We start from the raw sequence: 20,506 nt of genomic DNA, 5'->3' as shown, positions 1-20,506 counted from the left end.
AGACTTTTTCGCGCCGAGAGATTGCCAATCTTCTGAAAATCTTTCACCGAGATTAGCGGGCATTTGCTGGCCATGGGCCCACCACTGCGAAGTCTAACCCATTTTCGAGAGGAGCATCGACAACACTCGGCCTGAGTCCTACACCAAAAGCATTCATTGTGAAACAATCCATCAAGTCAATTAATTACGCAACAAATCAACTGTGTGACAATAAATCCGATCTGGTATGTTGTGAAGATTGAACGATGAAGTTCCTGTAATCCCCTTCATTCCTACAATGTCGATCAAATTTACAGCGTCTATATTTCACTCCGCAATGTCTCCTCGCATTACCTATTTAGCCTTGGCAACATGGACCGAATAAAATTCCCTCCTTCTAAGAGCCATTATACAATCAAGCTAACAACCTGTTTCCAGTGCGTGGCCAACGACCAAGGATCCCGCGACACCCCGTTGACTGTATACAACCGCACAGCCTCACGGGCAGAAGTCTTCTGCGCACAAAAGCCCAACACCGAAGCTGCATCAAGTCTCGAAGAATCCATCACCACCAGAGACCTATTTTCATCTGCGTAGGTGATGACGCCGGCCTCCGCGAGATAATAACCTCCGCACACCAAAAAATGGAAAAAAGTGGAAGATTCTAGGACATAAATGCGGGTTGGTCATGGTTTCAGGACCATATGGGTGTTGGGGGTGAAAGGCAGAGTGCTGGGTCACTTTTGAGAATCAGATAATGCCCAGGTGATAACGTGTACCTAAAATCACTGAATAGGTTTAGATCAGAGAAATGTTTGTCGATATTGTGATGATGACAATAGACTTGACATTTCTCCATATTACCCACTTTGACATTGAGATGCTCCAGTGCCCCATCTGAGCTCAATTTTTTGGGTTCCGGTGCGATGGGCTCTCCCGTGGAGGTGTGGGCTACTCCACCAGCCCCAGATGTTTGACTTCTATATCCGCAATCTGGATGGCCTAGATGGCCTAGGCAATCGTGAAAATTTTGAATGGGAATTGATTGCAGATTATAATGCTTCGGTGTTTTAATTACTGCTACTATATTATTTCCGTGGAAAATTGGCGCAAGTGGTGGCTGGCGGCGGAGGATTAATCACCACTATATATATATGAGCTAGCATAGACTCGGTACTACGCATGCCGCAACGCTCAGATCCCCAGGGGCTCACGCTACACAGTAGCGGCAGAATTTAATTCTCCGACCTACCAGCGAAACGGACGACAGCCTGAGCCCACTCAATGCAAGTGATAAGAGGGAGATCACTCTGCAAAGTATTGTGTACACGGGGCCTCGCAGCGAGGCAGATCCTACACTACCGTTGAAACCACGAGGAGGGCCAATAAAGCGCTTAGATGGAGGGCAGGGCCAACAGAGACATCAAGCGGACAAATAACCAACAAGCCCCTCGCAAAGAGACAAAGCCGAACGTGAACTACTTCTCACCCCCCACGTACCCTGTACCGTATCTCAAATGGCTGGGATCCCCGGGGAGAATCCTGCGAATAGATCCACTGGTCCCCCCTGAACAGACCCCACCGTCGCGGTGGGCACTGGACATGGATGTAACGGAGAAATAAGTCGATGGGACACACAGATATGCTTAATCTGACTCCAGATGGGGGGCATCCACACCCCCTCTTTCTATTCTTCTGTTTCCCACGAGATACGCGACACGAGAGGATCCACCTTAGAAGAACTCTATCTCCAATAATACCTCTCATTTAACTGATATTCATGGCACTATGGTTTATTAGGTTGAGTTAGACGACAAACGTGATTTGATGGGCGCTAAGAAAGTGAAAATTTCAGTTTCGGATGATTGATAATATTTTCTTCAAAGGACCATAAGCCGGTGAGATAATACTCAACTTGGCATTGGTATGTAAAGTTTCGCATTAGTGTATGAAATACTAATATTTCGGCCACACTATCCATTCAGGGAAACTTTCAAGACACGGCTCATAACCCGATCGACACAGGGGCGAGTCTTGCCGACAACGATGTATCCGGTTCCTGGAGCCTTCGGATCCTTGCCATGGTGGAGTCGTTGGCGACTGTTCCTGAATCGGGAGACCCATTTCCCGAGGATTTCCAGATGGATGAGAGTTACGGTAGGGTAAATTATCGCGGTAAGCGAGGTGGCAGAGGGCGAAATGTATCATCGCGACGACATGAGGTATTGGCTGTGTATGGGACGGACCCAGTTTGCCGTTTTACAAGTCCGCCACTCAACAAAACGAAAATTACTGCGAATGCCCAATGAAAGACGACATGCACATTTAGGCAGCCATGGCTATTTTTATGATTTGATGATTTGGAAAGATGGATTTGAAGAACTTCTTCCCGACATTCCACGTACGCAAACAGCCATATAAAATACAATTCCGTCCATGGGTCTCAATTTGAACTATTTGCCTTCTAAGCCATATCACGGTACAAGCAATCATAGCGATTGATGAAAATCTGCAGAAAGAATATTCTTACGGTTCCATTGAAAGTCTATCCGAAACGAAATCCCATGACGCGGCCGCCAGGGGGGAATACAATATTACGGAATATTGGAATTCAAGAAGTTGAATTTTCTTTTACCTTTATGGGAATCCCAAGTCCACGGTACAACATACAGAATTGTACACTTCCGCGGCCTTCCCTCATTCCCCGAAAATTGACAGCCGATCCACCACTCCAACACATGGAGTGAAAGAAGCAAATAGCAAGATTAGAGTGACAATGAGAATCTCAAATATGGCTTGAACCCATATGAATATGAATTACGCATGTGATGAAAAAGGGACACCTCTCCCGGTTAACCTCGTGAGCTTATGAGGTGGGTGGCGTCCTCGAACCTCTCATCCGCTGGGGGCGGTGTGGCCATGTGATTGGTTGTTGAACGTCCTGAAACTTGACGATCCGGACTTGGCTCTTTGACTGCTTTCCGGCCTCTGCCGGTCAAAAATCGGATGAGTTACTCTAGGTTGGTTCGGAAGTACCTGAATATCAGTCACGTAGAATTTGTATACTGAGCTATACAATCTCTAGTATGCTAAGTATATTAGGTCGGTGGATACCTGTCCTCGTGAGGTCCTACCAATTCGGCCGAGATGGGGACGGAGAAGACGGGGATCATTACGATCTTAAAGCCGCGCACTATTTTGCAATGGTTCCATTGACTATGTACTTCAAAACCCCATCCGGGTCGGATATAGCCCTACGGGTAATGGGGTGCTATGAACCCGAGATAAAAAGGTCGGCATATGGGGGGATTGGTAATGGATGCCGCGCAAGAACCAAGCCTTCAAACATAGGAACTGAACACTAAAGGGAAAAAGAAAAATTACATGACGATCCTTAACCTTGGAAAGTGGGTTGGATCTCTACGCTAAGTGCTGGAGAATGGGTACCTTTGGGCGGAGTTTGATTCTGCAGTCAAATCCCAAAAGAGTAAAAGTGTTGGGCTAAAGGAAAAGAGAGGAGCCGGAAAACCGTCTCACCGTAGTTTGGAGGATCAGCCACCTTCAGGTTCCCCTCTATCTACCTCCTTAGTCTGTAGTAGCTGGAGTCTAAGTGCATCACTCGTGGACCGAACCGTCTTCGGGAGCCCCTGGGAGTGGATCCTCGCCAATTCCCGGCTATGCTGCCGAGTCTCCATGGATTCTAGTACCTGTATTTTATATTTAGTTTTTTTTTACCTGTAGTAGTAATCATCATTCTATATTCCCTTGGCCGAGTGAATTGTTGATATTAGTCAATGGACGCCTTCTTGGTCAGTTCTCAAATGCAAGTCAAGCCACGAAAACAAATTTACATCCCGGAACCCGCTATCCGGTGCGGCGCAACATACCGAGATGAAACGAGAAGGTTTGGCGAGGGAATTATGGTCTGTTTGGCCTGCCTTTTCGGTCACTAGCTTGGTAAATAAAAATTAGTCTCCCCCTCGCACGGATCAGGACCGTCTCCGCCAAGGATCTGATAGTTTTATGGCAAGTCACGAGGGGATGGTCAGATCCGATCATTGATTCCTGCAGAACCCTGGTCGAAGCCTTTTTGCAGGTCCACAATCGAAGCGGGAGAAGCTCTTGCGAATTTCTGCTGGTGGAGAACAGAGAGGGGCTAGGGTCGTACCTGGACAAGAGTACCTCGTATCTGATATATAGAATTAATTTTTTTCCATCGGTTTAAATGTTGAGTGTTTCCCTAAAATAAATCATAAACAGGATGCATAAGAGTTGGCTGAGACATCGAACCATTCCCCCAACCAACCCCTGGGAAGGTGGCATTGCTGGAAATTAGGTAATACTAGCGAGTCGAGATCGGGCGGAAGTACTGCGAAAGCCGGAGCTTAGGACGGAAGTGGATGATCCAATGGGAGCCCCTGAACACTTGCTAGTTGAACTAGTGTTGGAAGTTTCCCAGAACGTCCACAGGAAAGGTTTATCCATTAGACTCAACAGTAGTGCGCACTATTGCGGTCCACCGCTAAACTACTGTAAAAAGGTACGAAAGAGGAGGGGAGAAAAAGAATAAAATTCAAAAATACGTTTTAGGTAGAGGTACAGTAGTGTCGTTAGCTTGAGGAGAAAGTAAGCGGCTACGGCGCATCCACTAAAGGCAACAATGCATAGCCGTTACCGAGACACGTATCACAGAGTTCGGGGAAGAGACCAATTTTGAGTACGTACGCTTAGGATTAATGCTGATAATTATGTCCGAGGATCCCGCGTACACAAACGAACCTCGAGATGCAAGTCGCATGGAAGGGAAAACCATGAAAATAATTGCTAATGCACGATGAGGTCTGGTATCATCTGTTTCTAGCTAGATGACGTGCTGTTTTCCATTAGGAGAGATCAGTGCGAGAGAGCTCGACCGTTCGGTTCAAACGCTCGTTCACTCACTAGCGCCTGGTTACAGCGAAAGCAGGTCGTGAGCTCGAATGTGGGCCTCTGATTGAGTGATCGGGAGGAGAGTGTGCAATGGCACTGCATCTCCCTGCATGAGTGAGATGTGTGATCTGTTTACCTGCGGGGCGTGTCAAGCCACTGCGGAGCCAGGGTCAGGATGTCAGAACCACCGAGTCTCCAACTCCAACATCAATTGGGGTTTATGTACGGAGTACTCGATATCTATAGGAGGTTTATGCTGGGCTTGTTGCACAGTGATGGGCTATAATCATTCTGTTCCGATGCTTACCCCTTTTCAGACCGATGTGTTGTGTTGTAGGTCTGAGCATTTTCCATTGGTATCAATAGGGAAGCTCACTCCAATGTACATATGCGTACGGAGTACATCGGACAGCGCCGCGATCGGGTAAACAATGGAGCCTTACACGCATGTGGCAGTGGACTGGATTCTTTTTCCCCAGGTCCATATTCAGATGTCAGTTCAGGAATGAATCATTTCCGGATATATTCTAGGACTAAATTCCCTATATTGCCAATAAAGCCCGTAGATTGTTAATATATGTAAAACCCTTTAGACCTCGAGGACTCGATAATGTCTCATGTCTTCTCTGTTCAAGTCCATTCGAATCCGAGTCCTCTAGGATTATATAGAATCGGATCTGTACACGTACTCCGCTTGCGAGCAGGTGCGATCGGCCATTCCTCTCCGGGCCGTCTTCGGAAGACGCCCGGCATATCGTCATCGTTCCCTGTTCTGTACCAGAATTCCGCGCCTTTTGGCTCGTACGGTATTGACATTACCTTTTATTTTTTATTTTTCTGTATTTGAGTTCAATTCAAATTTCTCGTCTATGGTACCTATTCTTTGCCTCTCCCAAACTAACGGCTCCCGTCACCAATCATAGGAACATTTTCGGTTCTCGGGATTCTGGTTTTATTTTTTTTTTGGACATTTTCAATTTCCGTTTTTCCATTTTTTTTTTACATTTTCCATCTGAAACTTTCTGTGGTATGGTAACCTTGGTAAACCTGGTAAGTTTGCCCGCCCCCCAATTCTTTCCTTTTCCCTCTTTTTTCCCCCCAATCCCCCGTTCGCGATCGAACTGCCTTCTCAAACTGATCAGAGAAAAAAAAATTTCTTTCTTCCTCATCCTCCTAACCATCCCCATCAATTATCACCTAATTGGATTCTGTGGTCGTTCTTTTCCTGGGTTTTTCGACCTCGACGCATTCTTTGACGCGAAGCAGATCTGACTAGTTGTTGTCCTGCGAGTTGCAGACCCACTTGCACGCCCGCTTCCTTGGTGGATACAGAACCCATCGACGGTGACAACGTGCGGATAACACCAAAAAGTTCCCACACGACTTTCTTCGGTGGGTGACCGTGGGGAAATCTCCTCAAACCTTCCTTCTTGACCTTTTCTTTCTCCTCCCCCTCCTGGCCTTCTGTGACTTACCTTTGTGTGGAGTCAGACGTCCCTAATTGATCTGCCTCGTGACTTGGCACCTTTCCGCCTCGGGAAAAATTTCTAAAGAAACAAGGAGCAGTCTTTGGTTCAACGAGAAAGAGAAAGAAGTGGAAAAAAAAGAGCATCGCTGTTCGATGATTGCTTTGTGATCGTTTTCGACCATCTTAAATTCTCCTTTTGACGCGCTCTCCCTCGTCCAATTCTTCAAGATGGATCCCCGATCGCACCCTTCGCGGCCTGCCTCCACCCTCTCCCAGGGCTCCGCACCGCTCTCCTCGACCCCCATCTCGAGTATGCCGATGCCTCAATACTCGATGCAGCCGCAGTACCCGGTGTCGCAGCCGCACACTCTGCCGCCGCTCCAGCCTCATCACACTCAGTCGCCCGCGCCGCATCCCTACATGAGCCAGCCATACCGGCCCGACCTGTCACGGTTTCCCGCGTCGACTCACGACGTGTACGGGGCGTCGACTGCCCCCATCATGCCCGGCATGCACACGACCGTCGGTAGCCAACCACCGTCATTTTTGTCGCATCCTAACCACCAGACACAGGCCCACCCCTCTCAGTCGTACCCCCCGCCTCCGAGCGTGTTGCCTCCTGCGTCGAGCGCGCAGAGCTACCCTCAGCCCATTGCTCCGGCCCCGCCGCGTGACCGTCGCGACTTCAACGGTCTTCCCTCCGGGGCTTTCAGCTATTCCGATGGCAAGTCTTGGGGCATGAGCCCCGACGTGAATGGCGCGAATGGCTCGCCCTACGGGGCCAAGGAACCGCCACGGACGCAGGTCGTGGGCTCTCAGGGCCGCCGTGGTATCCTGCCTAGTGTTCCGGGCCGTGCGACTCCTGTCACCAACGGCATCAACGGTGCTGCAAAGAGCACCACCATTCCGGCCAAGGATGCGGATGGCAAATTCCCTTGCCCACACTGTAACAAGACCTACTTGCACGCTAAGCACCTGAAGCGCCATTTGCTGAGACGTGAGTATTTTCTACCCCTCAAGTCTTTCCACCACTTTTTTTCCTTTTTTTTTTTCTTGCGCTTTTGCTTTTGGCAAAAAAAAAAAAAAAAAAAAAAAAAAAAAAGGGTCTTTTGTTTAAATTGAAGCTAATGACGCGTCTTTTGTTGTTCCAATTAGACACTGGAGATCGGCCTTACATGTGTGTCCTCTGCAAGGACACCTTTTCTCGCAGTGATATCTTGAAGCGCCACTTCCAGAAGTGTTCAATTCGTCGGGGTAACCCCACGGGTGCGACCCACCTGTCGCACCCTCAGGCCCATCTGAAGCGGTCGCAGCAGGCGGCGGCCGCAGCAGCAGCGGCGAACCCCGCTAAGCCTATGGATGAAGTTAGTAATCCCGCCCCATCTTCCAATGGTGTTATGGGTGCGCAATTCAGCGACGGGCACGTGAATGGAAATGGAATGCCCGTTGGTCGTCCCACTTTCCATGAGCAGCAGCATCATATGGGGTTCGCGATGTCGCCGGCCAACGGTATGAGCCGTGGTCCGAGTGACAACGCGTATGCCGATCAGGCATCCGCGCGAGCTTCCTGGATGGCTGCGCCCAAGCAGAATCCGTACCTCATGCAGTCCGGCACCGATGCCCATGGCCAGCAACTGAGTGTTGATCGTCCTCTTGAACAGGTAAAGCCCCTGGTCGTCCCTGACCCTAAACACCCGGCTATGTCCGGTCCCCATTCGAACCAGCCTGACTGGTCAATGTTCCAGCACGGTCCATCCGACGGTTATATGAACCCCGTTTTCCCCCACTCCATGGCTACCGGCCAGGAATCGATCCACGCCCCCGTCGATGCGGATCGTAAGTTCTACCCCGCCACGACCGCCGGCGGCCCCGAGAGCGGTATGAACGGATTGTACCTGGCTTCGACTACTCTGAGCGGTGATGGTGAGTGAGCCCTGTGGTCTGTGTCGGCAATGCCAAAAAGAAAAGAGATATTAACGAGATTCCTCTTCAGGTACCGTTCAGCCTGCACGACAGTAAACAGCCTCGGATCATATGACGCGACGCGCCAATCCGGGAGAGATTAAACCCCAAAAAAGTGAAGGCCTATTCTGACCATCGTGAGGACTACTGGTGCAGATCCCCCCGCACGCGATGGATGCGAAGTTTCTCGTTTGCAGCCTTGATTTGATATCTTGTTCAAGGCAGCTCCAGCCGTGGCTCTTTTCTTTTTTACCCCCCTTAGACTTTGTCTTTTGTCTTTCCCTGCCAACCAAAAATGATTGTTTTACTACTCCCTGCCGCTTCCGCCTCTCCTCCCTGATCCCAACTCCGCTCGATCCAAGCGGTGTTTTTCCGATTCTGGCGTCCAGTTCTTGGTTTTGACATTTTGATTGTATTCATCCTTGATGACTCATTTTCCCTTTCAGATCCCATCTGGTGTGGGCATTCTTCACTCTACGAGTACAACTATACGGTGGTTGATTGCGAGTCTGGTTGATTTTTTATGCCCTCTTTGATGAGATGGGTAGGGTGGTTTCGTTCGGCGTCCACAACTATAGACATGGGCATGTGTTTTTGCGCGACTTCAGCAGAAAGAGAAAAGTCTTTTGTGGGAAGGCTCTTGTCGAATTATGCAGTGTTTCATCTTTACATCTTTCATTTTTCATCTTTTCCATTCTCTTTTCCTTTCTACTGGTTGTTCGTTTTTATCTTTTGTCCCCCGGTGCATTTGCATGGCCTGTAAGTAGAGTCGAGTCGGCACGGCACGAACATACATGCGCGCCTCGGGTTTGGTGTGATTTAGGGTGTTATGTCTTTTATTCTTGTTATCCCTCAGGGAAACTGCTCTATCGAAAAGCATCTAGAAATAGAGATGATCGTTTTCAGACTGGTGCGCCTGTAACTGCATGAACCGCCGAGCCGCGAAGATCCGATCAGATAATGGCCTGATGCTAGACAAAGCATTCGATAATAATAGTACTATAACATAATGAAACAAGACTAGTAGACCAATAGACCAATACCGCGGAGGTAGCCTGTTCCCAGCGTTTAGTTCACTCCGGGAACTTCCTGCTCGACGTCATGTCCATAATCCCCGGCATCTGATTGGTACGTCACCTCTCGGAACAAGTTGGACTCGGGATCTCTGACTTCCCCCGCCGTTCAGACCCTTCATATGCTCCGCTTTCCTTGAATTCTAGCCCGGGTCAAAGGAATAGGGCCGCTTGCTACATCTACTGATCAAGATCCCCTCGACCCCGCCGATTCGGCCATCACTCACCACATCGCGTACCAGCCATGTCCACCAACAGACCATTCCTCTCCAACTTCTTGGCCGCGTTCCGCGCCCAGTCCACCTTTAAAGCCTCCCAACCATCAACAGGCACATCCTCTCTATCCTCCTCAACACTCACCCAAAGCGCCCGCACAATAGCCTCCAAAGCTGCCGGTTCCAACTCTAACCCATCCTCCAGTTCCGCCTCAGCAAACCAATCTACATCTCACTCGCACTCAAGTGGGAATTCCATCCCACCGGGTGCATCAGCATCTACATCTACATCTCCGCCGGCTACGGCATCTCAGCCTCAGCACCATTCCCACCATTACCACCACACTTCTACCGCCTACTCAGAAACATCTCCTCCCCCGACACCGTCTTCTTCCACGCCGATCCCGATCAATCGTGGACCGGCAGATCGCCAGCGTCGCGGGAGCGATAGTTCTAGTGGCTCGGGCGGGTTTCGGGATGCGTTAGGGCCGGAGAAGTGGTATATCGGGGGCAAGACGCCTGCGGGGGAGGAACGATTTTATCGGTTGGGGATGGTGACGAACGGTGGGGGGAGACTTGGGGGTGGAGGGAGAGTGGGGAGTATTGATCAGTTGAGTCTGTGATGAACAAAAGTACCCACGGTTTCTCTGAAATTGCTTTTGTCGGTGGTCCTTCTTACGTGCAATGATTATGATGGTCATGTCTCTTTGGGCTTTCTCATGGCGTTATAGGTTTGGGGCGTTTTGAGATTTCTCTGGTGCGGATTGATTGGCTTTTCTTGAGTTCATGTTCGTGTTCATGAAACAAGAAAAGAAAAAAAAAAAAACTTTCAAGTTGTCAAGTCTTTTCGACTACATCTTTGGCATATCAGTGATGAAAAAGACTGGTTTTTTTTTTTTGGCAGTTCGGCAAACAATACAGCTTATGTTGATGCATCTTGAAATATCATGAGTTTTGGTATGACATGGCCGAGATACGATATTGAAGAGAAGATTTGTTCATGCTGAATACCGAGTCCATCTCACAACACCTGCTGTGTCGTACAGTGCAACACACCTCCAGTTCTCGGCAAAGCATTAACGGCCACTTGCCTGACTTCCCGCTCAGGGACAAGGCTCTTCATCATCTCTAAGGCCTTCCGATCCGCCTCGAGATCTCCAAACGCAGGAATCACCAAGCCTCCATTCACAAAGTAGAAATTCACATAAGATGCCGCCGGCCCATCCTCCTCTCCGGCAACATTCCCCTTCACAAGCTCCGGATCGGGCTCCTCAATATCATGTACCTGAAGTCTCCGTCCCTGCGCATCAGTAGCAGCATCCAGAATCTCCCTCGCCTCACGATAGATATCCCAGTAAACAGGCTCACATTTCGCGTGAGGCTTACAAACAACCACTACACCAGGTCTCACAAATCGTGCCTCTGCATCGATATGACAATCCGTAATATCCAACCCCTCCCGTCCAGGAATCCAGATAAACTTCTTAATCCCCAATAACCGAGCCAACTCAGTCTCGATATCTTCTTGCGAGAGACCTTCATTCCGCGAGGAAACCAACACGCTACTCGCAGCAGCCATGAAAGTTCCTTCGCCATCCATCTCAATACCACCACCCTCTAGACGGACTGACGATACAACCCGGGTAACGGGAGGATGTCTTCCATCTTGGTTCTCGAGTTCGAGAGCCCGGCGCGCGAAAAGGGTATTCTCCTCCCGTCGTGTGGAATCCATGATCGGCCAATCGGCACCCTCTTCTGCTAGTGCTGCTTCTTTATCGACTGAGCTGTTGTATAATAGCTCCTCAATCTTGTTCCCCCATTCGCAGAATTGGAAGTCGATTGCGTATCGCTGTTGTGGATCTTCGGCTCCGCGCACGTAAACGGGTCCTGTATCGCGGACCCAGCAGTGGTTTGTTGCGACGGGAATGAGAGTGATGTTCGATTCTTGGATAGGTCTATCATTGTTGGAGCTTGATTCTAGGCGCTTGGAGATGAGATTTTGGGCCTTTGAGAGGTCTTCTGGGCGCGCATGGAGGCGCACGGGCTCAAAGGCTGCGATTGTGCATGCTAGATCGATGATCTCAGTACAGGTGCTGTTGTATAAGGCTGGGAAGGTTGAGCAGCGAGTGGGAAAGCCGAGAATTGTGGCGAGGTGGGGAGTTGTTTCGGCGAGATAGGTGTATTTTTTAGTTTTGTCTGTTTCTGTGTGGAGATTTCCTTTGGATGCCATTGTTGCTGCAGAAGTGGTGATGTTTCGAGTTAATGCTGAGCAATGTCTTCTATTAGGCTGTATGTGTCTCGAGAGACGTGGATTGAGGTAACTCTATACTGTATGTCAGTCACAGGCGACATAAAACCGAAGCAATGAAAGCACCCACATCAATAGTACGCGTAGGTGCGTAGAAATTGCGTTTAGTACAAAGACCAAGAGAATTCAAAAGGGTTGACATTGTAAGATCACACCAAAGCGACGAATTGTAGAAGTATTTATGCAGTTGAAGTAAAAGATAAGAAGTTGACGTCGATCGAGTTCTGTCCCTTATTGCCCGAAAAAGGCAAGAAGACGCGATGATCGGGAAACTCAATTTGACTGCCTAATTTATACATTCACCAGAGTGTCTTTCCTACTAACATTCAAATGATGATTCTCTTCCTCTCTTCCTCCTTCCTCTCCATCTTCGTTATGTGTTCATGTTGATCTTCTCCTTCCCCAAGCCACCATATCGGCACCGCTGTCAATATAGCCAACATCCCCAGTGACATTGCGCCCCACCCGAACCGATACTCCACAAGCCCACCCCAAAAGTGGCCCTAGAAACACCCCGCAAATTGATACATGCTCTGGAGTCCAAATTTTTGTGCCATGGCTCCCTTAGGTCCCAGAACCAGCTGGTACTCCTCCATCACTATACGTGCTTACTGTGTCAGAGAATTATAGCCAACCGAAAACATTCTCAAAGATTGATCTCCACATGGCATCAGCCGCGGGATCAGTATTGGAGTAACCGTCTTTTGCCGAGTTCATCTCTTGTATGGTTTTTCTTCTTCTCTCACTCCGGGATATACTATACAAAACCAATTTCGGTCAAAATGAATGTGTTCTCATGGTCATACAGAACTTCTATCGCAGTGCTGGGAAAGGCAATCTTCTCGTGAAAACCATTGAAGTTGACGCCACAATTATCTTTGATTGTCTCGAGCACATGATTACAGCTCCCTTTGGGATAGTTGTGCCAGGTGCTGAGCAGTATACGCAGCGAAAACCACCCTCGTTTTCATTACATACAGCCCCCAATGGCCCAAGTGTCAGAGAATTTGGCTGTGAAGATCGAAACATCTTTCATATAGACGTGTCTGGCGCTAGATACGCGAAAGAACCGTGACTATCGCCGTTGATGGGCATGGGGCCGGGATCCCGGTTATCATGGTAATTCGGAGACAGTATTTGCCGCGGAAAGCTCTCCTAATGGCTTCTTGGAAGAGAAATTTGTATCAGAGGGGGCCTCAAACACTGCGGGCCCGTCTCCTCCCACTTCCCTTTTATGGTACCAAAGTCCAGACTGAGCAGGATTGACATTCGGTTTTTGTTTATACTTTCTTCGGGTGAACCAGATTGCGGCCAGGGCAACCAGGGTACACGCAAATACAGCCCCAATAACAGGACCGGCAATCCATGCTTTCGATGACTTGCCATCTGCTGATGTGTCCTGTGATGTGGCCGTGGGCGATACCGTCGAGCTCCCCGTGTTGGTAATTGCTCCCATGCTTGTCGCGGTTGGCGTTGTAAAATCAGTGGATTGCCAGCGAATGAAAACAGCCTTAGCATTTATACCATCAGGTGTCGTCATGCTAGATATTTCATTGGTTTTTGTGAATGTCCATGCGTGATTAGAATTGCTATTGGTGGAGGTGCATCGGTTCGTTGAGTACCAAACAAGCCCATTCTCAGTTTGAGCGCTATAACCTCTACATAGAACTTGCTTAGTAAATCACTCAATAGCGATGAATATCATAGCCTGAACTCACGATGGGCAACATGTTGCTCGGGTCTCTACATTTCCATCTAGAGAATTTGTTGACTGGCTCGCGACTGTATATCCTGATGGACATAGGCCGGGTGAGAAATAGAAGTCCGTGGCAGCTTTATATCCTGAAGGGAAACAGCTACTCCATTCCTTGGGTCCTTGACTTAACCATCAGCCGGCATCAGTGGCAGAAATGGCGGTGTCATAGTGGTAAGTCCCAGACAGGTATTCAATATACCAGGTGTCGGTAGTACACGCGGCCGCTGGTGAGAAGATGGTGGTAAGGGGTATGGCTGTTGCTGTCATGATTTTGGTTTTAAAGGTTACTGAAAGGAGGAATCAAGAGGCAAAAGAAGGCCCCTGACAATCCTTCTGGTTTGGTCAACCAAAAGTGGAGATAATTTGGGGGCCAGCGGAGCATGTCCCGACTTCCTTGGGAATAGCGCTAGGTGTGCCATGTCATGAATTTGCGGATCATCTCCAGGGCTTCTACGCTTGAATTTCTGTGCACTAATCTACTATATATCTACTTCCGACCGTTAGATTCTCGACGTATATAACCTTGGGAAGCTATGGACCCCATACGGACCGCACTGGAGATCAATGAGACCCAATCATTCCGAAGCCATGATTACTAATAAGCTACAATTAACTTAGTATCTAGTTAGTGAGTCGGTAGTTAGTTATCGGAATCTAGCGCTTATAGAAAGCTAGCGCTTAGGGAAGTCTAGTATATATTTATTAGAAAACGACCGGTTTTCATATGACTGGCCACTCTCCGGGGATCCATTGAGAACTAAGAAACAGTCAAGAAAAAGGTGTTAAGCAATTGACTTGATTATTGCCTAGGTGTGCTTAATAGTGAGGGAATGATCCGGTAATCTCCACTACAACGAGATGGATGTAAAAGCTTCCAGCGATTCCAGCTGTAGTTGTAGACGTCTCCCAGGGTAAAGCTGGCCCACAAATACTTGCCTCCCACTGACGCAAGATGGTCCGTGAGTCAAGACCATGATCTAGTCCCTACTTCGCTTGTGCTCCCACAAATATAAGCTGCAGATACTGATAGAGACCGGCGCAGCGTCTTGCATTTGAACTAGGAAGAGTTGGAGAAGAGTATCCGATAGTCCAAGTACCACTTGAATATAGCCCACGGAGGATACTCGAGCTCATTATGTCGTGTTCACTTCGGATTGACACAGATCATAGGAGATGGACTGCGGGATTGTAGAGGTGTACATAGATATATGGTTGGCTGGCTTTCAAATTTCCCTAGCATGAGGTTTCAGAATTTCGATTCATTCTGAGTCTCAATATCAAGTGGCTCTTATGATAACTTGGAGTTCTCATATAAAATAGATACATTCAAGTATGAGGAGGTATGGTCAATATTGAAAGGTATCCGGGACACATTGGAGCGGATGCACAGGTGATGGATCAATGATGTTTTGCTTTAGTCAATCCCAGTCTCTCAGATGTCTCTTCTCCCTCATGATCGCATTTCCCCGGTGGAGATCGCCGATTGAAGCGGGATTTGCTTCATAAGGGAGCAAGATCGGACGCCGGAATTTCGGATTCGGGAATGGAAGTCCCAGTCGAGACTAGTCGTGCAATAAGCTCTGGCGGCTCGAAACCCGAAATCTGGGGGAGAATTTTGCTCATCCAACAGATGTCTACTCCATCAATTTGCCTACACAAATTTGGAAAACAACAATATCCGGCTTGACATTGGTCAACTGTGTTCCACATTCTCCTATTTGACGTGTTTCGTAAGTGTTATCCGTGGAAAATACCGCTCAACGTTTGCGATAAGATCGGAAGTGGGGATCGGCCATTCGCGGGCATCGGAGGTGCCCGATACTCTGTCGCGGACGAGCGCATCAGCCCATTTTTCACTGAAATAAATAAAGAATCGCTTTCCTGGAACCACTTTCATCTGTCCTAACATTTCCTTTCCATACCTGTAGCTCATCTCCAGCTTACCTCCCTTCAGCCATCTACCCATCTTCAATCTCCGCTAATCTCTTATCTCCACCTTTCAACATGAGCGCTCTCGCTGCTGCCCGCTACGGCAAGGACAATGTCCGCGTGTACAAGGTGCACCGCGACGAGAAGAGTGGTATCCAGACCGTTGTCGAGATGACCGTCTGCGTCCTGCTGGAGGGTGACATTGAGACTTCGTGAGTGCACCAAACACTCTTATCAGTGGCAATCAGCTCGAATGGCTACAGAAGACTGAGCTAACACCAAATTCCCCTATAGCTACACCAGGGCCGACAACAGCGTTATCGTTGCTACCGACTCCATTAAGAACACCATCTACATCACCGCCAAGCAGCAGCCCGTGACCACCCCCGAGGTCTTCGGCTCCATCCTGGGTTCGCACTTCATCGAGAAGTACAGCCACATCCACGCCGCACACGTCAAGATTATCACTCACCGCTGGGTGCGCATGAACATCGACGGCAAGCCCCACCCGCACTCCTTCATCAAGGACAGCCCCGAGACCCGCAACGTGCAGGTCGATGTTGTTGAGGGCAAGGGCATCGATATCAACTCCTCAATCAACGGCCTGACCGTACTCAAGAGCACCGGCTCGCAATTCTGGGGCTTCCTCCGCGACGAGTTCACTACCCTCAAGGAGACCTGGGACCGCATTCTCAGCACTGATGTCTCGGCCAACTGGCAGTGGCGCCGCTTCAGCAATGTGTCTGAGGTGAAGGCTAATGTTGCCAAGTTCGATGCTACCTGGGAGGCTGCCCGGGCTATCACTCTTAAGACCTTTGCTGAGGATAACAGCGCCAGTGTGCAGGCTACCATGTACAAAATGGGCGAGCAGATTCTTGCTACTGCGCCTCTGCTTGAGACTGTGGAATATGAGCTGCCCAACAACCACTACTTCGAGATTGGTACGTTTGATCAATTTTATTGTTGTGAAGATCTCCTTCTAACTCCTCATAGATCTCAGCTGGCACAAGGGGACCAAGAACACCGGCAAGGACGCCGAGGTGTACGCTCCCCAGTCTAACCCCAACGGCCTTATCAAATGCACTGTTGGCCGTGCTGGCCCCAAGGCCAAGCTGTAAATGCCTCTCTAGCCGGACTCTGGAGTTCCCTGCATGATCTGTTGTCTTCCTTTCTCTTGTACATAATGTCTCTATATACCTCCGGGAGTGAAACCCCCAATTTCAGCTTGACAACACATTTCTTTTATTTTCACATAATTTGCTATATAAGTACAGACCGGGGTAGAAAATGACCCATAGGTCGGATTCGAAAAAGAGTAGCCAACAGAAAGGAGAATCAAAAGAAAATATCCCAAAGATAAGACTCCACACCCATGCGCTTGCGGTTTTGGATCATAACGCAGAAATAAATTACATCGCAATCCAGGTCAAGGATATAATCGAACAAGGTAGAAAAACATGTTTAAGCGGGAGTCTGAGCCTCCTTGGCCTCCTTGAAAGCTTCTTGGACTTCCCGGGTGGCTCCAATGACCGATTCGTTGCCGAACTTGACAATGTTCTGCTTGTAGGGATGGGCAAGTCCCTCGAAAGCTGGAAGAGAATAATGTTAGCCATCTGCATAGAGGTGTGCCAAATTCCATTCCAGTGATACTCACTCTTCAGTCGGGCCAACCGCGGCTCCTGCAGGCGGTTCTTAGGTAACATTCCCTTCACAGCACGGCGCAGAACCTCGCCTCCACCCCATTTCTGGAACATCTGATCCATAGTCATGCTCTTCAAGCTACCAGGGCGCGTGTTGTGTGAGTAGTACATCTTCTGGAATCGCTTCTTGCCGGTGGTCCGCAGGTCGTGACAGCCGGCAACCACAACGTAGTCTCCGCAGTCCGTCGAGGGGTCATAAATCGGCTTGTGCTTGCCCATCAGAACAAGGGCAATTGATGATGCCAGACGTCCGAGCGAACGGGAGTCAGAGCCGGCGTCGACATAGTGCCATGCGCGGGAGTATGCAAGACGGGTCTAGGAAGGCATAGTGTTAGCATCACGAGGGCTGTATCCTGCAATTGGCCGGGAAACGTCAGTCTGTGCAGTACGATGGGGTCATATTTACCTTGCCGACTGTTTGCGACATCGTGTCAGATATGTATGAAAGAGAGAGTGGGGAGGAAAACAACAGCAACCGCAACTCAAGCAAATCCCCGAAGTTCTGCGCATGCCAAACTCGGACTCCGCCTGGGCCCGATACACGTGACTACACGTGACCCCGATCCCATCATGTGATCAAGCCCTAAGCCAGGGAACCCAATTAAGCCAGTTCGGGACTAGTGCGTCCTAAGCGAAACCCGCACTAACAACCAGCAATTCAGGCGAATCACTGCAGTGTGGGAATTCGCGGTCGACTTCTTTTCCATCTCCCTCGACAACACACTCCTCCCTCAACGACAACCCACCATGGCTTCCGTCCCGAGTGTGCAATGCTTCGGCAAGAAGAAGACGGGTGAGTCTTGCGATTTCGATACCTCCATCCCTCGTTGAATTATTGCTGATCGAACTTTTTTCAATAGCCACCGCTGTCGCCCACTGCAAGGTATGAAGACGAAGCCTCCCCCCCCTCCGCTCTACATCCTATTGCGTCAATCAGATCTCGATGGAACTGCCTTGGAAAAGTTATTACGAATGGATCCGAACGAAAAGTTGTGGAATTGGAATTTTGATGTCGGGAAATATTTTTAATGGGCAACAACGAATTGATGGCGCATGGGATATCACACGAATGAAGAACAACGTACTGAGACTTTCCGAATTTACAGCAAGGCAAGGGCCTCATCAAGGTTAACGGCCAGCCCCTCTCCCTGGTCCAGCCCGAGATCCTCCGCTTCAAGGTACGCACTTGGAAACTTCTCCCCCTCCGCCAACCCAACAACAACCCATACCGTTGTCAAGCAATGCTTTCAGGGCGAACGACAACTTTCCCGAGGAACGCGATTCTAACCTAGCAACTCAACAGGTCTACGAGCCCCTCCTGATCGTTGGCACTGACAAGTTCGCTGGTGTCGACATCCGCGTCCGTGTCTCCGGTGGTGGTCACACTTCCCAGATCTACGCCATCCGTCAGGCCATCGCCAAGTCCATCGTCGCCTACTACCAGAAGTACGTCGATGAGCACTCCAAGATCCAGCTCAAGCAGGCTTTCGCCCAGTACGACAAGACCCTGCTCGTTGCCGATAACCGCCGCGCGGAGCCCAAGAAGTTCGGTGGTCGCGGTGCCCGCGCACGTTACCAGAAGTCCTACCGTTAAATTCCCACTTTGTCTTCTTTTTTTTACAAGAAATACTGCGGCGAAGGGAATTCACAAAATCGACGGAAAAATTATGGGGTTTTATGGAAAATCATGTCTTCATTTCATCGTTTCACGACTTGTTTTCCATTGAATCTTATTGGACTGGGTAACTAGGGAGGATCGTTATGTTGTTGCTGCGAGTGGTTTCGGATTTTTTTTTGGAACTGCTCGCGGACTGGTGAGAACAGGGTCGGTGTCGCGAGGTGTCTGCGGTCTACAGGCTCTCGTTCCCGGTGCCGATGCTGGATGTGTTGTGGAGAGAATGGATATTTTTCCCCTGGCGCGGTCATGAACGGCTGGAAAATATACCTAGCATAGGCCAGGAAAATCTGCTCAAATACACCGGGTTTTTATTGTTCATCTCGTTGCCTAGATTCATGTTCGTAGGCCCTATGTTGACTGCATGGCATCTCCAGGGTTGGACGCGGTATATCTCGTATATTACGTATACCTTTGTGCTCACTGCACATTACAGCTATTGGGCTGTTACTAGCTCATTAGCACTCGTTGACATTGGATGTGCCCCGCGTAACTAACTATAGGGCCTCCAGGTGGCGGTTCGAGAACCACTGACATCGCGTCATGAAGTTACCATTCTCACATTTCATACAACATGCACATATCATTTGTCACATTATCAATCACCTCCGGTGTCCACTATATCATACTGGCTTCCTACGAGCCCCGCTCATCACGTATGCCCTGCGCTGACAAGCCTTCCGTAGAACCAATTTAATCGGCCTTCTTCCACTGGACCATCCTCCTGGCGTCAAGACTCAGATATACTCTAGCGACTACTAATACGAAATTAGCTCTTCTAGATTGAGAAGTGCTAGGAATCTATATCGTCCCCTGGAAGACGCTGTTTCTCCTGCATACGATGCTAGGTATGCTACCCCACGTCAGAGGGCTTTGCGATGTGTAGTATTACATCCAGGACAAGTGGACGATATCATACAATGTGAGCTTGTCCAGTCCACAATAGGAGACCTTCATGGTCGGCACGAAGCCTAATCATAAACCTGAGGCGACCGAGCAATACGACAGACATTTTAGTCTGGTATGTCTATCATGTAAGAGACAAGCTTCTGGCCCAAACAGATGATTGTTCATATCGCATAGCGCTCCTACCAGTCAACGCCAGCTGAACACTAACGAGACTGCAGCCTCGCATGATCGGCCTTGTCTCTTGGTCTCTTGCTTGGAACGAGGGTCGTAGTAGCTGTCACATATCTAGGGTTATTTGGTTATCTAGGCACCGAATTCTCAAACCTGCAAAACACTTGTTCCTCTATCAATCTCAGCAAGCATAATCCAGTAGCAAGCTGAGTTCCCTATCTTTTCTACTTGTCCTCTCACCACGTCAGACAGACGATGATGGCTATAATCCCCCCCCTCAATCCCTATCTGTTATGCCAAAATTTGGTGATTGATTGCGCCAGGCTGATACTGATCGAAGTAATTTAGTTGCATTAAGTGTCGAAATTCTTGCTAGTGACTTATTATTTTTAAATCCTAGTACGTGGCAGAAATAAACACTTGTTTGATCTG

At 49.0% G+C, this 20,506-nt stretch overlaps 9 protein-coding genes across 9 annotated transcripts; 5 read left to right on the top strand and 4 right to left on the bottom strand.

Annotated features, from left to right (window-relative positions):
• Nucleotides 1-351: 351 nt before the first annotated feature.
• On the top strand, nucleotides 352-576 carry N7503_001153 (oxidoreductase; the record flags this gene model as incomplete). The annotated part of the gene is made up of 1 exon (XM_057060714.1): nucleotides 352-576. One exon carries the CDS (start codon nucleotides 352-354, stop codon nucleotides 574-576), a length of 225 nt encoding a protein of 74 aa, XP_056927637.1.
• A 6,028-nt stretch (nucleotides 577-6,604) lies between these two features.
• Nucleotides 6,605-8,395, top strand: N7503_001152 (C2H2-type zinc finger protein; the record flags this gene model as incomplete). Its single annotated transcript, XM_057060713.1, has 5 exons — nucleotides 6,605-6,898; nucleotides 6,950-7,373; nucleotides 7,532-8,037; nucleotides 8,122-8,299; nucleotides 8,370-8,395. 5 exons carry the CDS (start codon nucleotides 6,605-6,607, stop codon nucleotides 8,393-8,395), a joined length of 1,428 nt encoding a protein of 475 aa, XP_056927636.1.
• Nucleotides 8,396-9,655: 1,260 nt separating this feature from the next.
• On the top strand, nucleotides 9,656-10,249 carry N7503_001151 (uncharacterized protein; the record flags this gene model as incomplete). Its single annotated transcript, XM_057060712.1, has 1 exon — nucleotides 9,656-10,249. One exon carries the CDS (start codon nucleotides 9,656-9,658, stop codon nucleotides 10,247-10,249), a length of 594 nt encoding a protein of 197 aa, XP_056927635.1.
• Nucleotides 10,250-10,647: 398 nt separating this feature from the next.
• Nucleotides 10,648-11,856, bottom strand: N7503_001150 (agmatine deiminase family protein; the record flags this gene model as incomplete). Its single annotated transcript, XM_057060711.1, has 1 exon — nucleotides 10,648-11,856. The coding sequence occupies one exon, from the start codon at nucleotides 11,854-11,856 to the stop codon at nucleotides 10,648-10,650; it is 1,209 nt and encodes a 402-aa protein (XP_056927634.1).
• Nucleotides 11,857-13,048: 1,192 nt separating this feature from the next.
• Nucleotides 13,049-13,474, bottom strand: N7503_001149 (EGFR-like transmembrane domain-containing protein; the record flags this gene model as incomplete). Its single annotated transcript, XM_057060710.1, has 1 exon — nucleotides 13,049-13,474. The coding sequence occupies one exon, from the start codon at nucleotides 13,472-13,474 to the stop codon at nucleotides 13,049-13,051; it is 426 nt and encodes a 141-aa protein (XP_056927633.1).
• Nucleotides 13,475-15,190: 1,716 nt separating this feature from the next.
• On the bottom strand, nucleotides 15,191-15,656 carry N7503_001148 (uncharacterized protein; the record flags this gene model as incomplete). The annotated part of the gene is made up of 2 exons (XM_057060709.1): nucleotides 15,191-15,341; nucleotides 15,445-15,656. The coding sequence occupies 2 exons, from the start codon at nucleotides 15,654-15,656 to the stop codon at nucleotides 15,191-15,193; spliced, it is 363 nt and encodes a 120-aa protein (XP_056927632.1).
• Nucleotides 15,620-16,737, top strand: N7503_001147 (urate oxidase; the record flags this gene model as incomplete). Its single annotated transcript, XM_057060708.1, has 3 exons — nucleotides 15,620-15,831; nucleotides 15,914-16,560; nucleotides 16,613-16,737. Coding segments are annotated over 3 exons (984 nt in total), but the record flags the coding sequence as incomplete, so codon positions are not given.
• Nucleotides 16,738-17,080: 343 nt separating this feature from the next.
• N7503_001146 (mitochondrial 54S ribosomal protein uL13m) lies at nucleotides 17,081-17,746 on the bottom strand (the record flags this gene model as incomplete). The annotated part of the gene is made up of 3 exons (XM_057060707.1): nucleotides 17,081-17,208; nucleotides 17,274-17,634; nucleotides 17,726-17,746. The coding sequence occupies 3 exons, from the start codon at nucleotides 17,744-17,746 to the stop codon at nucleotides 17,081-17,083; spliced, it is 510 nt and encodes a 169-aa protein (XP_056927630.1).
• Nucleotides 17,747-18,066: 320 nt separating this feature from the next.
• Nucleotides 18,067-18,913, top strand: N7503_001145 (40S ribosomal protein uS9; the record flags this gene model as incomplete). Its single annotated transcript, XM_057060706.1, has 4 exons — nucleotides 18,067-18,112; nucleotides 18,180-18,202; nucleotides 18,426-18,497; nucleotides 18,623-18,913. 4 exons carry the CDS (start codon nucleotides 18,067-18,069, stop codon nucleotides 18,911-18,913), a joined length of 432 nt encoding a protein of 143 aa, XP_056927629.1.
• Nucleotides 18,914-20,506: the final 1,593 nt, after the last annotated feature.

This window comes from Penicillium pulvis (genome assembly GCF_028828015.1).
Source record: "Penicillium pulvis strain IBT 33274 chromosome Unknown contig_10_segment0_segment0, whole genome shotgun sequence".
Taxonomy (NCBI): Eukaryota; Fungi; Ascomycota; class Eurotiomycetes; order Eurotiales; family Aspergillaceae; genus Penicillium; species Penicillium pulvis.
The sequence above is the reverse complement of the archived record's forward strand: the minus strand, read 5'-3'. Positions and strand labels throughout refer to the sequence as shown.